The 14,918-nt window shown below is 56.0% G+C and overlaps 6 protein-coding genes across 6 annotated transcripts; 4 read left to right on the top strand and 2 right to left on the bottom strand.

The window, feature by feature from the left end:
* Nucleotides 1-248: 248 nt before the first annotated feature.
* On the top strand, nt 249-506 carry CkaCkLH20_00724 (uncharacterized protein; the record flags this gene model as incomplete). The annotated part of the gene is made up of 1 exon (XM_038883444.1): nt 249-506. The coding sequence occupies one exon, from the start codon at nt 249-251 to the stop codon at nt 504-506; it is 258 nt and encodes an 85-aa protein (XP_038751039.1).
* Nucleotides 507-1,391: 885 nt separating this feature from the next.
* Nucleotides 1,392-2,161, bottom strand: CkaCkLH20_00723 (synaptobrevin; the record flags this gene model as incomplete). Its single annotated transcript, XM_038883443.1, has 2 exons — nt 1,392-2,061; nt 2,124-2,161. The coding sequence occupies 2 exons, from the start codon at nt 2,159-2,161 to the stop codon at nt 1,392-1,394; spliced, it is 708 nt and encodes a 235-aa protein (XP_038751038.1).
* Nucleotides 2,162-2,659: 498 nt separating this feature from the next.
* CkaCkLH20_00722 (uncharacterized protein) lies at nt 2,660-5,055 on the top strand (the record flags this gene model as incomplete). Its single annotated transcript, XM_038883442.1, has 2 exons — nt 2,660-2,755; nt 2,806-5,055. 2 exons carry the CDS (start codon nt 2,660-2,662, stop codon nt 5,053-5,055), a joined length of 2,346 nt encoding a protein of 781 aa, XP_038751037.1.
* Nucleotides 5,056-5,508: 453 nt separating this feature from the next.
* CkaCkLH20_00721 (ubiquitin carboxyl-terminal hydrolase, family 1) lies at nt 5,509-6,331 on the top strand (the record flags this gene model as incomplete). Its single annotated transcript, XM_038883441.1, has 2 exons — nt 5,509-5,881; nt 5,961-6,331. 2 exons carry the CDS (start codon nt 5,509-5,511, stop codon nt 6,329-6,331), a joined length of 744 nt encoding a protein of 247 aa, XP_038751036.1.
* Nucleotides 6,332-6,527: 196 nt separating this feature from the next.
* On the bottom strand, nt 6,528-7,215 carry CkaCkLH20_00720 (uncharacterized protein; the record flags this gene model as incomplete). Its single annotated transcript, XM_038883440.1, has 2 exons — nt 6,528-6,763; nt 6,816-7,215. 2 exons carry the CDS (start codon nt 7,213-7,215, stop codon nt 6,528-6,530), a joined length of 636 nt encoding a protein of 211 aa, XP_038751035.1.
* A 5,144-nt stretch (nt 7,216-12,359) lies between these two features.
* CkaCkLH20_00719 (uncharacterized protein) lies at nt 12,360-14,917 on the top strand (the record flags this gene model as incomplete). The annotated part of the gene is made up of 3 exons (XM_038883439.1): nt 12,360-12,468; nt 12,522-12,713; nt 13,992-14,917. The coding sequence occupies 3 exons, from the start codon at nt 12,360-12,362 to the stop codon at nt 14,915-14,917; spliced, it is 1,227 nt and encodes a 408-aa protein (XP_038751034.1).
* Nucleotide 14,918: the final 1 nt, after the last annotated feature.

Here is a 14,918-nt window from a genome sequence, read left to right as displayed (position 1 = left end):
CATTATCTTCGGTGCAGCTCGTCCGTCGCGTGCGTGCCTCGGCTGCTCATCCGTCTCCAAATCCGGGGGGCCCCACCAACCCCGTAGCGTCGGCATTCTCAGCGAGCATCGCACGGCCGACCCGGGGATTGGGGAAGCTTTCCCCGCAAGATTAAAGAATGACGACAGGCCCTGCTCCTTTTCATCTATTTCGTCTCTGCCGTCGCATCTACCAGGTATCTGGCGCTCACACGGTACAACGCCAAAACATGTCAAATTCCGCCGTACCGACAGCCATGACGAACCACGCCGCCACGATACCGCCTCCGTCCAGGCCGCTTCAGCCCCTGGCAGCCTGGGAGCAGCACGCCCACAACGCGTCCGTCAGGCATCCCGTGTTCTTCACCGAGAAGCTGAGGAGGCCGCCGTTGATTCTGAGTCCCGGGATGGGGCTCAGTCCGGTCGCGCATGGCTACGTTTACCAGGACGGGAGGAGGGCTGACGGGTCGTCGGCGCCAAAGCTCTGAAGCTTTCCGATTGCACAGCGTGTTTTGAGATTTTAGGCGTTCGGGTGTAAGTGAGAACGAGTTTGATGACCGACCGTGAGCTGATGTGGTCGTAGAATACCTCGATTAATGAATGGATGGATGGGTCACTTTTGTGTCGGGCCAAGGGATACGACGGAGCTCAGGACGCTGCACCTCTTGTCTTATGGGACTCGGGCAGTTTTTTCTACGGGTTTTACTACGCTCCAAACGAGGCCGCGGCAGCGTCAGTACAGCAACCTGTAACCATGACAACAATAGCGACAGTGCGAATGACGATTCTGGAAGGATGGAGACAACAACAAAGAGACGACGGAGAGATGGGCTGAGGCAACAGAGGAGATGTTGAGCATTTACAGCAAGCCATTTACATGCCGACTACGTAACTCAAGTGTCGAAATTAAAGGGACCACTGAGTACCTATCGAGACGGCGGGTCGTAGAATCGCTTAAGTAGCTGCCTACAGCGCCGAGGAGAAATACTTTCGCAAAGAGCCGCATCATGGCACAATTACGAATGGAAGTCCAAGCAGCCCCGGGTTGATTTTAGTATCATTTTAAACATTCTTCAAACGCGAGGATCATAAGTCATAGTGGGAAAACGATTCAAACATAGAAAAAGTCATGTATTCGGATGTGGTACCGCTAGCCACAAACGACAGGTCGAGGAAAACGCATCTGAGGCGTTTCCCCTCGAGGCTGTTAATGAAGAAATTAGAGCCTCCGTTTTGCTTCCCAAAAAACAGAAGAAAAAAAGCAATGTTCCCGTTCGCCATTCAAACCGTTGCCCAATCTGGAGAGAGAGGTTTTCTACACCATCGAAACAAGCCAATCGCCAAAGCCGCCAAAACGTCGTCAGCCTCACAGTTCAGTTCTTCACCGCAATCACGATCGCCAGGACGATGAGTATGACAACCAGCGCCAGCAGCGCCATCAGCTTGACGTTCTTCCACCACATCTTCCTCTTCAGCCCGCGGCTCCGCACGCGGAACTCGCGGGCGCTGCCGCCGAGGCGGTCCGTCTTGTCGACCAGCAGGTCGATCCTCTCGCCGCGCTCGAGCAGACCCTCAATGTTGCGCGTCATGATGCCCCTGACATCGTCGATCTCGCGCTGGACGTTGGAGATGGCGTCGTCCTTGCCGCCGCTCGTGGTGCCGTAGTCGACCATGAACTTCTTGAGCTGGCCGTTGTAGCTGGCGGCGCCGTAGTTGGGGAGCTCGGCATAGTCGGTCGACTCGGCGGGGAACTGCTCGAGGAAGCGGCGTTTGATCTCGAAGAGGAAGCCGAAGGGGATGCGGCGTCCCAGGGAGGCGTCGGCGATGACGAGGAAGGTGAGGCCGCCGGCGGAGGGGTGGTCCGGGTGGTCGGAGGGCGCCTCGGCGATGTAGTGGATGTGGTGCGACCCGTGGGTGTAGGTCAGCTTCTGGGGGCTGCTGTGCTCGATCTTCGGGAGGATGAGAGAGGCGAGGGAGGAGGTTTGCGACGAGGCCGAGGTTGTGCATTCGGAGAGGATCGTGTTGTTGTGCGCGATGCACGAGCTTTTTGGCTGTCAGCTTTCGTTGCGATAGGTCTTGGTAGTAAGCTGTCGCCGTCAACTTACTAAAGCAAGGGGGTGATGGGCGTTGATGAGGAAGCCATGGCGATCGATACGGGGTGATCCGAAAGATTGAAAGACGTTATCTTGGAAGTTCTTCGAGGTTTAAATGCGCCGCGAAAGGCTCCAGGCTACAGGATTCGAAAATGCGACAAGCAGAATGCGTACGTAGGTGGGTTGTCGGGCGTCAGGACGTGATGGGCGCTTGTCGCAGAATGGCAACGACGAAGAGGGAATGCGTGATGACGACGGTCAATCGGAGGCGGATGCGCTAAGCCGGAGTGGGGTTGGTCCACGGTTATCCAAGCCATGGCGAATGGGAGCGCTTTCTGATAAGGCGCAGTGACAGGGGTCAATGTCTTATCGCTCCCAAAATTTCCATCACGTCTGGACGTGGTTTTTTGCACTGGACCTTATTGGCGTGGAGGCAAAAGGTGGGCATTTGTTTGCCATTCCGCATCCTGCCTTCTTTCAGACAGAAAACTCCGGCATGTGTGTTGCATGTCGTCAGCCATGCTCTGTTGGCTAGAAGATAATCCACCATGAGACCGATATTGCGAGCAGCGGCTTTCGGCGCGGCGAGGAGTCGCTTTGCGCCGCGCCATGGCTTTGCAACGTCTTGCCCGACTGCTTTCAAGGTGAGCGACGTTGCGGCCTCCAGACGATGATGTTGCTAACCGATGCGAAGCAAACGGTCGCGGACCACAGAGCTCCTCTTGTGAAGACCAAGCCGAAATCAAGACCCCCACAGGGAAAATACGAGACATTCAGGGCCATGATTCTCTCCCAGTTCAACACCGTCCTGGCGACCATGGGCAATTACTCCGAGACGAACCGCGAATACCGCAATTTTGGCATATCAAGCGAGTACGGGCTCAATAGCGAGATCCAGCTCTTCCGCGAGACGCTACAAAAGTCAATACACTTGGCGAACAAGGGCGTAACGCTCCGCAAGGAAAACCCCCTCTTCTGGTCCCTCAGAAATGCCTTTATCAAGGCCGACGTCAAGGGGTTGACCGCCGAGATACGGTATGCGTTTCAGAGCTTCATGATGCGAGCGAAGCTGTCCAAGACGACGCCGAGGCAAAAGAAACTGGCCGACCTGCGCTTCCCGATGGAGTGGTTCCCCGCCACCCGAGTGATGCAGCGTACCATTCACCTCCACGTCGGACCGACAAATTCGGGAAAGACGTACCGGGCGTTGAAGGCGCTGGAGAATGCAAAAACGGGTATCTATGGAGGACCTCTCCGTCTGCTGGCTCACGAAATCTACTCGCGCTTTCAGGCAAAGGGGCGGCCTTGCGCCATGATCACTGGAGAAGAACAGCGAATCCCGGAAGACGAGGACAACTTCTTCATCAGCTGCACGGTCGAGATGACGCCGTTGAACAGGATGGTCGACGTTGCCGTCATTGACGAGATCCAAATGATCGGCGACAGGGACCGCGGGTGGGCCTGGACGCAGGCTGTCCTCGGTGTCATGGCCAAAGAGGTTCATCTTTGTGGCGAGGAACGTGCAGTCGACCTCGTCAAGGCAATTTGCGCCAGTGTTGGCGACAAGTGCATTGTTCACAGATACGAGAGGTTGAGTCCCCTTGCGACAATGCCGCATAGTCTGGGGAAGGACTGGAAGCAGCTGGAGAAGGGAGACGCCATTGTGGCTTTCACCAGACTCTCTCTCCACGGATTGAAGAACACTATCGAGGAGAAGACTGGTCGGCGCTGTGCCATTGTTTACGGCGGGCTCCCGCCTGAAACTCGCGCTCAGCAAGCTGCTCTGTTCAATGACCCCGACAACGACTACGACTACCTCGTTGCCAGTGATGCCATTGGCATGGGACTCAACCTCGAAATCAAGCGTGTCATTTTCGAAAGAATAACGAAGCACGATGGTCTGCTATACAGAGTGCTGTCGACATCGGAAATCAAGCAGATCGGAGGCAGAGCGGGTAGATACAAGACCGTGAGACAAGCATCCGACGCCGACGCTGCAGACACAGCAGTCACCGCTGTCGAGGAGAAGAAGGTCGGCTATGTGACGACCTGGGACGAGGCAGACCTGCCGACCGTCCGAGAAGCCTTCAGAAACGACATCGAGCCGCTCGAGAACGCCGTCATCCACCCTCCAGCCTTCGTCATTGAGCAGTTCGCCGAGTACTTCCCCCCGGACACCCCGCTCAGCTTCATCCTCCTCCGCCTCCGCGAGATGGCGCCCGTATCGAAGCACTACCAGGTCACCGTCTCGGAGTCCGAGCTGCAAATCGCAGACGCGATCCAGGAGTTCCCGATGACCATCGGCGAGCGCATCACCATCCTCCACGCCCCCATCAACCTGAGGGACGAGGGCATCCGAAACATCGTGCGCTCCATCGCCGATTGCGTCTCCAAACGCCGCCAGGGCGCGCTGTACGACATCAAGGACATCCACCTCGAGCTCCTCGACGCCTCGCTCGACGACTTCCAGAGCCAAGGCAGGAAGTACCTGCGGTCCCTCGAGGACCTGCACCAGGGCATCACGCTGTACCTGTGGGTGAGCTACCGCTTCCCGAGCATATTCGTGTCGCAGACACTCGCGTTCCATATGAAGGACTTCGTCGAGGAGAAGATTGCGCACTTCCTCGCACACAACACCGTCTATAGCACCGACATGCACCAGCAGCTTCGTACGGCCCAGCGCAACTCCGCGCTGAGGAACTTGAATGAACAGGAGAGGCTGCGCAGAGAGCGTGCCAAGGTCGAGGCCGAGGCCGCGGAAGCCGCCAGTTTGACTGATGAAAAGGACTCTTCGTTGAGTGGGGAGTCAGAGGAGCCATTTGTCGACGACGAGAGGGAGTTTGACCAGCTGGAGGAGAAGCCGATTGCCGAGGACGATACCGTCTTAGGAGAGAAGACGGAGAAGATCCATGAGACTCGAAGAGAATCCCCAGCCGCAGGTTAAGAAGTGGTTCTGTCAGGTGTAGTCATATTGTAAAACCATATATATCACATAGAGAAGGGCGCATAGCATGGGACGGCGGACGATGGACATTGTAGATTATCACACTGCACAGGATTTAAAAAAGCACCGCTCCAGCACAAAAGATGCATTCAGCAATTGTATCTCTTTTAGCATTGTCCTCGTTGTCATCAATCTCGTCCATCTTGAGAGCGTTGTTGCTTACCAACGAAAGGTACCCCAAGCTCCAACACCCATCACCCCGCACCGTCATTGGGAGGAGCTCAGGCGGTTACCTCACCGACCCCACCACAACCTTGGAGGGGCAAACAGCTCCCCGACCTACACCTCCAGCTTCCAACCACCACAACTCATCCTCAACCTCCAAACCCACGAAACCTCACCACCCAGCCATACCTCTCACTTACACAAAGTACCGCCAAAACCACCGCAAAAATGACATCCACAAACCCCGACCCCTCAGCCGCGGCGCCCGCCTTCATCCCCCTCGAGGCGAACCCGGAGCTGATGACGACCCTCCTGCACAAGCTCGGCCTCTCCCCCGCGCTCGCCATCCACGACGTCTTCTCCCTGACGGACCCGGACATGCTCTCCTTCATCCCGCGCCCGGCCCTCGCCGTCCTCCTCGTCTTCCCCGTCAGCGCCGCCTACGAGAGCCACCGCCTGGCCGAGGACGCCCTGCTGGAGGAGTACAAGGGCAAGGGTCCGGACGAGCCGGTGGTGTGGTTCCGCCAGACGATCCGGAACGCGTGCGGGCTGATGGGGCTGTTGCACGCCGTCGCCAACGGGCCTGCTAGGGAGTACATCCGTACGTTTTCATCCTTTTGCCCCCCTGGGGTAGGCTTCAGGACTTCGGGTTTGCTGACTTGTGTGTTTGCGTGTTGTAGAAAAGCCTTCAGACCTGAACGAGCTCCTCGAGAAAGCCGAACCCCTGGACCCCGCCGCCCGCGCTCAACTCCTTGAGAAGACACCTGCTTTGGCGACGGCGCACCGCGAGGCGGCGTCGCAGGGTGCCACCGAGGCCCCTCAGGCGCAGGACGATGTCGACCTGCACTATGTCTGTTTCGTGCGCGGCACTGACGGCACGCTGTGGGAGCTCGACGGGCGTCGCAAGGGGCCGCTGGCGAGGGGTCAATTGGAGGAGAACGAGGATGCGCTGAGCGAAAAGGCGCTTACCTGGGGACCGTTGAAGTTCCTCGAGAGGGAGGGCGCGGACTTGCGGTTCAGCTGTGTTGCTCTTGCTCAGGCTATGGATTGATTGCATTGGGCTTTTTGGTTGTTATAGGTAGGTAAACACATACGGTCTGGCGTTTGGGACGGGGCAATCAAGTCATTCGCGAGGGACAAGTCATGAGGGTGATTAGGCATCGTTTTCGTCTATATATTCTAGGGAAAAGCTACTCGTAACATAGGGACATCCATCTCCCAGAAGCTTCCCAGCCTTGTTGACCTGTCTACTTGGGAGATTTCCAGAGTCGCGGGGACGAATCCTCAGCTTCAGGCTTCTGCCACAACTTAGCCTGCGGCTTCTGGCTCCCGTCCTTTCGTATATCGATCGGTGTTGAATGCGGCTCTTGAGGTTCAGACTGAGCTTGAGGCTCGAACTGAGAACCACTTGAAGCTTTGTCAGACTGACATCCATTTGGAGCTTCCCCGGACCGTTGAGCTGTCCGTTCCATGGTGTCGACCTCTAGTCACGATGTCAGAGGCGAACCTTGTTTAGTAAAGGCGTGGGTACTCACCTTCGCTCGGAACCTTCATGAATTCGGTTGATGAGCGTCTATGCAACCGGAAATCCGCGTCTTGGTTCGCGGGCGCATCCGAGTCTGTGGGATATCCTCCGGGGACTTTCTCGCATTCTGTCCTCGAATTTTCGCGTTCTGCCTGGAACTTCTTCGCCGCACCAGAAAGCTCCTGGTCATCTCTCTCCAGTCCAAAACCACACATGAACACGGGTTCTCCTGGGTTCTGAGTGTCAGACTCGGCGGGCTGGTCTGCGATAGATTGTCTCTGCTCGGCTTGGGTGGTCGACCGATCCATGTTGCTGTCGAAGGTCTTGTCGTTAGAGGTCTCTGACACAAGAGCTGCCTGGCTCGAAGCCGGCTCGATGAAATGCGACCTGTTCTTTGTAGGTGTCGGCATCGGTCCGGCGCGGTCGTAGGGGTTTGTCTTGCTGCTTGGCTGGGAAGGGGGCTTCTTGTGGTCGATGATGGGGGCGCCTTCGTGCTCGGTGAAGAAGGGAACCTAGCCCTGATGTTCGCCCTGCTGTTCGTCTGGGTGCTGGGGAGTCTGACCGGAGCCTTGAGGGTTGGACATTACGGTGATGGAAATGACGTTCAAGTTGAGGCTGCGATGTCTCCCAGCGGCTTGCAAGTTGAGGTTGGACGTAGAGGTGTATGGATATGGAGGCGTCTCAGGGGCTGAAATGTTCGAGTCGAATGGAAATTGATTCTGGGATTGATGGACGACGAGGATGGATGTTTAGAGAAGAAAGACCGTCAGCGAGCACATGTTTCAAGGTGGGTTGGAAATCGGTGCCTGCCATTGCCTTCTACTTGATTCAGAATTGCGCAGGCACCATGTCGCGGAAGGCTCTCTTTGCTGATGAGGACGGCCCTGCCTCCCAAGACATATGGCGAAGGAATAGGCAAGTGATACCAGCAGAGCTCTTTCCCAGCCCCGAACAACCTAGCTCCGAAGATATCGTCACGACAATATCCGAGCCCGCGTGGTGTGCGTACCTATCTAAGATGCGCTAAACGATTCACACGAAGCATCACATGAATCTAACGATGGGAACAGAGTCCAAGAAGACATCAGCGATGAGCGAAAACGTTGTTCAAGCGCTCCAACGTTTGTTTGAAGCTTGCCCCGACTTCATTGGAACGACACAAAGGCTCGCTCCAACAATATTTGTCGTCGGGCCCTAGGTGTTTTGGCTTCCACGTGTCCGGTCCGGTTGATTGGGATATCCGAACAGCCATCAGTGTCTGCAAGCACCCACGAGCGCCCCTGCAGATTACTGCGGAAAGATGATTGTCTCCTGAATTTCGGATGACTCCTGTCTCGTATCTCGACACGTGCTCCATCCTACGGCTGCATGGCTTGCGTAGTGTTCATCGGCTCAGATCATAAGTGACGTGGGAAATGGCAAGTACGGATTCGGGTCTTTCTCCCTCATTGCCATCTTCAGACAGCTTTTCTTCTCCTTTCGTCTGCCGTTCCCCAGTATCTCTGGCGTACTCCTGAAGTAATTGCAAACGGCTCTCCCTCTTGCTCAAGCTGGAATCCAAAGTATTGGGCTTAGGGCTGACCAGACACACGACAGTCGCACACGAGGCGCCGCCACGACACATGTCTGAAGCAGAGTCACCCGAACGCTCGCATGGTCTAGGACACGTGTGTCCTCGCTGATGCTTCGTGACAGATTCTTTTGCATTCTTCAACCCAAAAGCAAGGATTCTCGGGCCGTCGTATGGCGGGTTCAGACCCTGTCAAACTTGTCTCGCCTTGGAAGCTTGTTTCCCCTTGCGCTGGCTTCGTACGGTCCAAGATCCTTTGCAATATCCTGAACAACGAGGGCGGAAGGCGTGCGGGCACCGTCTGCAGTTTGACATGTCCGCTCGGACGCTGCAGCATCCAACGTTTGGATGCCGGTGGGCACAAGGCACCGTCCGAGCGGCGCCGCTGGGAGGGCTCGAATCCGAAGAGCCACGGCGACCCTCGCCGGGAGAGGAAAGGCGGAGGAGACGGCGTATCGTGCGGTGTGACCGTCTCCCCTCTTTCTGAGCCCTTCATATCCGACCCCTAGGGTCTGGAAGGCTCTCTTCTCAAATACCGCTGACCACTCGGGTCCTTCAGACAGGAATAAGCAAATAGAGACGAGGGCCGGGGACAGAAGCACCAGAAGCAATGAGGTGCCCCGCGCCCCCGCGTGAGAAATGTTCCCCGTGCGGCCGAATCACTCGCATAATGGAGCCATGGGTCTACGCGGGCCAAGATCCAAGCCGGAAGGCCCGAGACGTTGACCAGACCCAAGAGAGGGTATCCAGAATTCGAATAAGGCCTGAAGACAGTGGCCCACGTGGTGGCTGATCGCCGCTAGCAAGCCTCCAGGTTCGGGCAGACTAGCCGGATCGTTGCGTGCAACGCTGGTTGTTTTTGCCCGCTAAACGATCAAAGGCGACAACCTCGACGAAGCTGCCCCTGAATTGAGGCGTTTGCCGAAGACCGGCTGGGCTGCTGGCCAAAGGAGGCGCCCGTACGCCCTTCGAAGTTCGAACGGGCCAACCTGGAAGAGACCGGCAGGTGGCATGAGGATGGTGGGGGAAGCGGGTGAGAAATTTGTTCGTTTGTGCACCCAAGCAGCTAGTAGGTGAGAAGTGACAGGTTGCCTCTGCCGTAGACCGGAAGTTGTTGGTGGACGCTCATGCAGTGATGACCTGCATTCGGCCGCAAGAATACGGCGCTTCTCGCTTCGTCATGATCGGTGACTGCCGGTCGGTCCATCGACCTGTAGAGACATCGATCCTTCAGATAACGAAAATCAAACGGGGCTGGTGCAGGCAAAGAAAAACAGGATGTTCGAGCTTGATTCCGTAGACGATGACAATTGTTACAAGAGAAGGAAGCAGAAAAAGAAATAACGACGACGTACGTAACAGCCAAACATGAATGACTAAGCAAGGAGCCGTCCGAACTGCCTGCCCCAGTCTTTCCTTCCCGTGGCCCGTCCACCGACGCTGCAAGACGGTGCCTCCATCGAACACTCCAAATTTGGGGCCTTCTTACAATTTAATCTCCAGTCAAGTTGCACCAACTCCATCGTGTCGAACCAATGCTGCAAAACATCGCACAGTTCCCGAGCTACGAAGCTGTTCTCGGTGATTTCGTCTCCTGTCCACTTAGCTGGGACCAACGGGTGGTACACCGCACCGAACCGACAAGCTGTACGGTTGCGTGCCCCGATGGCTTGACCGATAGCGCCGGCCTCTCGACGCAATTGCCGCCGGTGGTGACCTGAACAATCCAAATATCATCAATCGGATTGACTCGCGGCCTCGTCTACGGTACGGCGTGCTCAGCCTAGTCTCATCTCGACGCAATGGACAGAATCATTAGAGACAATCAATGCCAATTGACTCTGAACGTCATTCAGCACCGAAATGATCGTCCATCGGCCACCACACACGCGGGACAGCAGGGGCGAATCCCTGAACGATCTACCTCTGTCAGCCTCCAATCACTGCAATCGCCAGGGTCACAGGTGTCTTGCCCACTTGCATCGTATGCAGGGGTTCCCTTCTCTAGGAAGATTCGGAGTGGCAGAGATGCTATCAAGATGGACGCGGCATTGACGGGGCGGTTGGGCGGCCGGCGCCTCATGCCGTCGAGCGGAGAAATATTGTCGTCAATATCGTTCGATAAATGCCGGATGGTTTATTCCAACCCCAATGGACAATGCTCGCAAGCCCATATTTCTCGAGAGATCGACGACCCATTGTTGCAGCAATAAAAGAGACGATCTTTTGAGGCACTCAGTCCCAACGGCTTCCATTCTTTCAGCTTTCTGCAACGGTTGTATCGTCACGAGTCCAAAGAAAAGACCATACGCTACTGGCCGGTGCTGCTTCAGACTCAAGACGACATTCTTTGACTTTGTTTCTGGGACACACTAACTCGCTAGTTTCGAGTCCGGTCAGCTGGCGCTGCCAATAAAAGAATCTGGCAAATGGGCTTCTTTCCAACCCTGTTCGATTGCTTTTTCTCCGAAGCTGCACTAACTTACGACCGCTACCCCTGAACCTGGCCGCCCATGTTTACTTTTCCTGGTCCAATGGCTGTCATCGTGGAGACACGCATGCGTATGTTCATCTCTTGGGAACAGAATCCTCCTTGCCCGTTTGCTTTTGCTACGGCTCTTTCGACCGCCCGAGTTTCTGCTGCTGCAAGGCAACAAACAGGGCCCGTCTGTTCAGTACGTACGGAAACAGCCTTCAGATGCCGACTTTGGCATCTGCCACCTGGCAATGGCAAGCCGTTCATCTCGACTTGAAGCACATAGAGGCTGTTCGTGACAAGGAACCCAACACCTGAATTGCGGAACTCTACCTACCTCCCAGACCTGAAGCTGGCCGGTGCAGAGAACAGCCAGCTGGAAGCCCCAGACAAGCTAACGAAAACTAAGCGGTACAACTGGCGGGAAAGCTGTTTCGTTCTGCTTACATCTTTGTTGTCACCTTCGCACGGGCCGCGGTCCATCCTATCTGTCCCATCCCATCCATCCGACTCTGCCTTCGTTTGCTTACCTGCTTTCGAAACTGAGAGCTCATTTCGTCCGAGCAACGAGCATGGCCACTGTCCAGCTAGCTGTTTTCCTCTTGGACCCGTTGGAAATCTCACGCGGCGGCTTAGTGCCTGGCTGTCCTACAAACACAAACGGGAACTCGACCAGCCGTTGGCTTGATTCCTGGATCCGTTTGACTTGGCCATGGGCTTGGAGACGGAGGATGGGATACATGCATTCCCATGTCTGCTTGAACCGATAGTCCAGCATCAGCCTCCAATAAGAAGCTCGAGGACATCTGCGGCAGGGGCAACGAGGCAAAGCTGTCTAGACATACGGTCACACAATGTCAGGTGCAGAAACCCTGGGTACATAATGTCGCAAATGCTTGGCCCAGCTCCGCGTACCTCACTGGCAGTTATCTTATCCCGTCTGATGCCTCCATGAAGGCAAGCTCAGTGGCTCTCCGAGGTGGAGGGAGGGTGTGCGACCCCATGCAACATGAAGCAGCCACGCTCAGGTACATGGATTCATGTATCGCGTACCGCCTTGAATGCACGAAGCCTTCAACCCGGTCTAACAGTCGCTCTAGCGCAGGCTCTATCTGCTCTTCTGCTCCGCTCCATCATGTATGCACTTCATTCAGCCTTAGCACCTTTCTTTACACGACTCATCGCGTCGCATTGTCCCTCCTTTTCTTATTCCACAGCCCGTCCAGAACCTGACGCCATTCTCTTTGCCCACTCAACTTTTAGACTCTCTTGTCCCCGTTCCACCATCTCACAAGTTTTCCTCCTCCACCTTCCCTCTCGACATTTCCCGCCTCTGTCTTCAACCTTGATTGTGATTGTTTCCCTATTCTACGGCTTCCAATCCTTCACACGTCGGGTCTTGCCACTTCACCAACCGAGACTCCAGCTTATCGCCGGCATTTTCCTCGACAGCAAGGCGGCTCAACTGCCCTGGTATACGGCCGTATGGATGCCGAAGAGCTGTGACAATGGGCCTTTTGAAGTTTTTCTCGTCCAAAAAGTCAGCAGAGAAGGCGGCAAACGATATCAAAGCCCAAGCATACGATGCCACCACCGCGTCTCTTCCCCCGCTCCTGGGTAGGATTCCATCCCACCCCACGTTGCCTTTCACAACCGACTAACAAGCTCAGGAACCTATCCCGTTGCTGGCAATGGCCCGACCAATGTTTTCGAAGACCTGCAACGGTCTCACCATAAAATGAGTGAGACCAACTTGTCTCTCGCGGCCGGCTCCGAAGCTTCTGCCCCTGCTCCTCCCGCCCCACGATTTCGCGATGCCAGCGTTGAGCGCCCTAGCTCTGCTCCGAACGGCGCAGGGCCAGGTTCGTCATCATCATCGAGCCGTGGAAGACGGGACTTATCGAAAGGTTCGCCTTTAGCAACCAGAAAACTGCGAGTTGGATCAGTGACGTCGGCGGGGTCACCGGCGCCTCGACGAGTAAGCCAATCGCCGGCGATCCCTCTCGAGGATGAGCCCCTTCGCCCACCAAAGGCTCCATTCACACACGCTCGCCATTTCTCGATCCAGAGTAACAGCTCCTTGGCCCGAAATTTCATCGACATCCTCGACGCCCAATCCGAGATCAAGCCCTCAGGGTTCCAAAACAGGGTGAAAGCGGCTGGCGTACGGGACTACGGAGAGGATGTTGCCGACAGAAATATTGGTGAAAACGGTGTGGACTTGACGTCTGAGAAAGTTCAAAAATTCTATGCTACGAACAACGGCAGTCCCCGCGATCGACAGGACGGCACGCCCACGCCATCCGTTTCAAGAGCCCAGTTTGGGGACAAAGAACAACCGTTCAAGCCTCCCCGCCGCCATGACTCACTCGATATGGAAAATCAAGCCCGAACACAGTCTTTGACCTCGGCCAGTCTTGGAGGAGTACCTTTTCGCACAACTATCTTCTCTCCAGAGAGGTCGCAGAGACACGACACCATCATAGAGGACGTTCAGGAATCGGCCCGGGGCCGGCGAAGACAGTCCTTAGGTTCTATCTCCCTTGGATCGTTCATCCCGACCACCCCGTCGAACGGGTCTCTCGGTATTAACAAGTCGGCCGACACATCCGTCTCCCCAAGCGCCAGACGACAAAAAAGGCGATCGACAACTAGTGGCGAGGCCCCTCCCAATCTAGGAATTTACACATCTCAACCGAACGAGTCGCCATTGTCGCCAAAGACCTCGCAAAAGCCTGTCTACGTAGTCAAGCATAATTACTCGCTGCCGGTGCAGCAGCGACCGAAAACCTCCGGCCATGTGCAGGCCGAGACGTATCAAGCGGTGAGGCCGCCATCCCGCGGAGGGTCAGTAGCCAATTCCACCATCTCCTCCCCAACCCAGAAATCGCCCTCCAAACGGCACACCCTGTCCGCGACAGGAACTCCGTCCCGGCACAACACCGAGTGGTCAAGGGGTGTGAAGCCTGACGGAGGGATAGGCGTATCGAGAGGGTGGGTAGGCCGGGTTGAGGTTGAGAGCTCTGTTGATTCTGGGGATGTGTCCTCGCCGGCGCCTTCACCTCGTTAGTCTTTACCGTCGATTTCTACCAATTTGTGTGACACCATTGGAAGACATTGCTGACAGTTGTTTTCGACAGATGTGATGAGAAGTGGCCCCTCGTGGCGTGAGAGCCAAGACGGGTCGACTAAGAGCCACGAGTCGACGTGGGTGAAGAACAAGCTCGATGAGATCTTTGAACACGTACCAGTGCGGACGAGCAGTCTGCGGCATTGGTCGATATCCTCGGCAACACCGACAATGTCGAGCTCGAGCTCGTTCCAGCGACCCCAGTCAAGGCATACAGCTACGACATCCGTCGATCTAGCGACAATGTCATCATTTATGAATGATAGCTGCGATTCGTTGCACAGTGGAACTGGTGGTCACACTTCTTTCTGTACTGCGCTCGAGAGTGCGGTGCCATCCCCATTGGACTCGTCGGCGCCCGGTGCCAGCTTCAATATTGACGACTACCTGTCTTCAGACGATGATGTCGATGCAGACTCGTTCATCACAACGCGCCGTCGAGACTCGGGGCTCGGCGCAACCAACGAGGAGGAGCTGCTTTTCAGCGATAATGGGTACGGGGAGGGCGGTCTGCAACTGCCTGGACTATTCGACAGCCTCACAGCCATCCCGGAGCCCACCTTCGCATCGCCGTCGCGGCTTAGTATGAGACATTCTCACAGCGGCCCTGTGCATTTCCAGCGGAAACTGTCACTCGACCCCAGAGTCGAGGCGCCCATCTTCTCACTCGATGAGGATGATTATGAGCCAGGTGACTATGACATTCTTCCCGCCCGGGCTGATCTAGCTCTGGGCCGACGAGGCACGCGGAGGATATCCGCAATTGGCATTCATCAGAGCATCGAGGAGGAGAGGGAGGAGAAGGTCGACGTGCGGACGGCCGTGCGGCTGCGCAAGGAGGCCAAGGCGAAGCAGAGGGCGATGGCGAGGCTCAGCAGGGTGCAGAATAGGAGGGCTGTCGCCGACGAGGAGGCTCATCCTTCTGATAGGGAGTGAG

Source organism: Colletotrichum karsti (assembly GCF_011947395.1).
Source record: "Colletotrichum karsti strain CkLH20 chromosome Unknown Scaffold2, whole genome shotgun sequence".
NCBI lineage: Eukaryota > Fungi > Ascomycota > Sordariomycetes > Glomerellales > Glomerellaceae > Colletotrichum > Colletotrichum karsti.
This window is presented reverse-complemented; position numbering and strand designations above follow the sequence as displayed.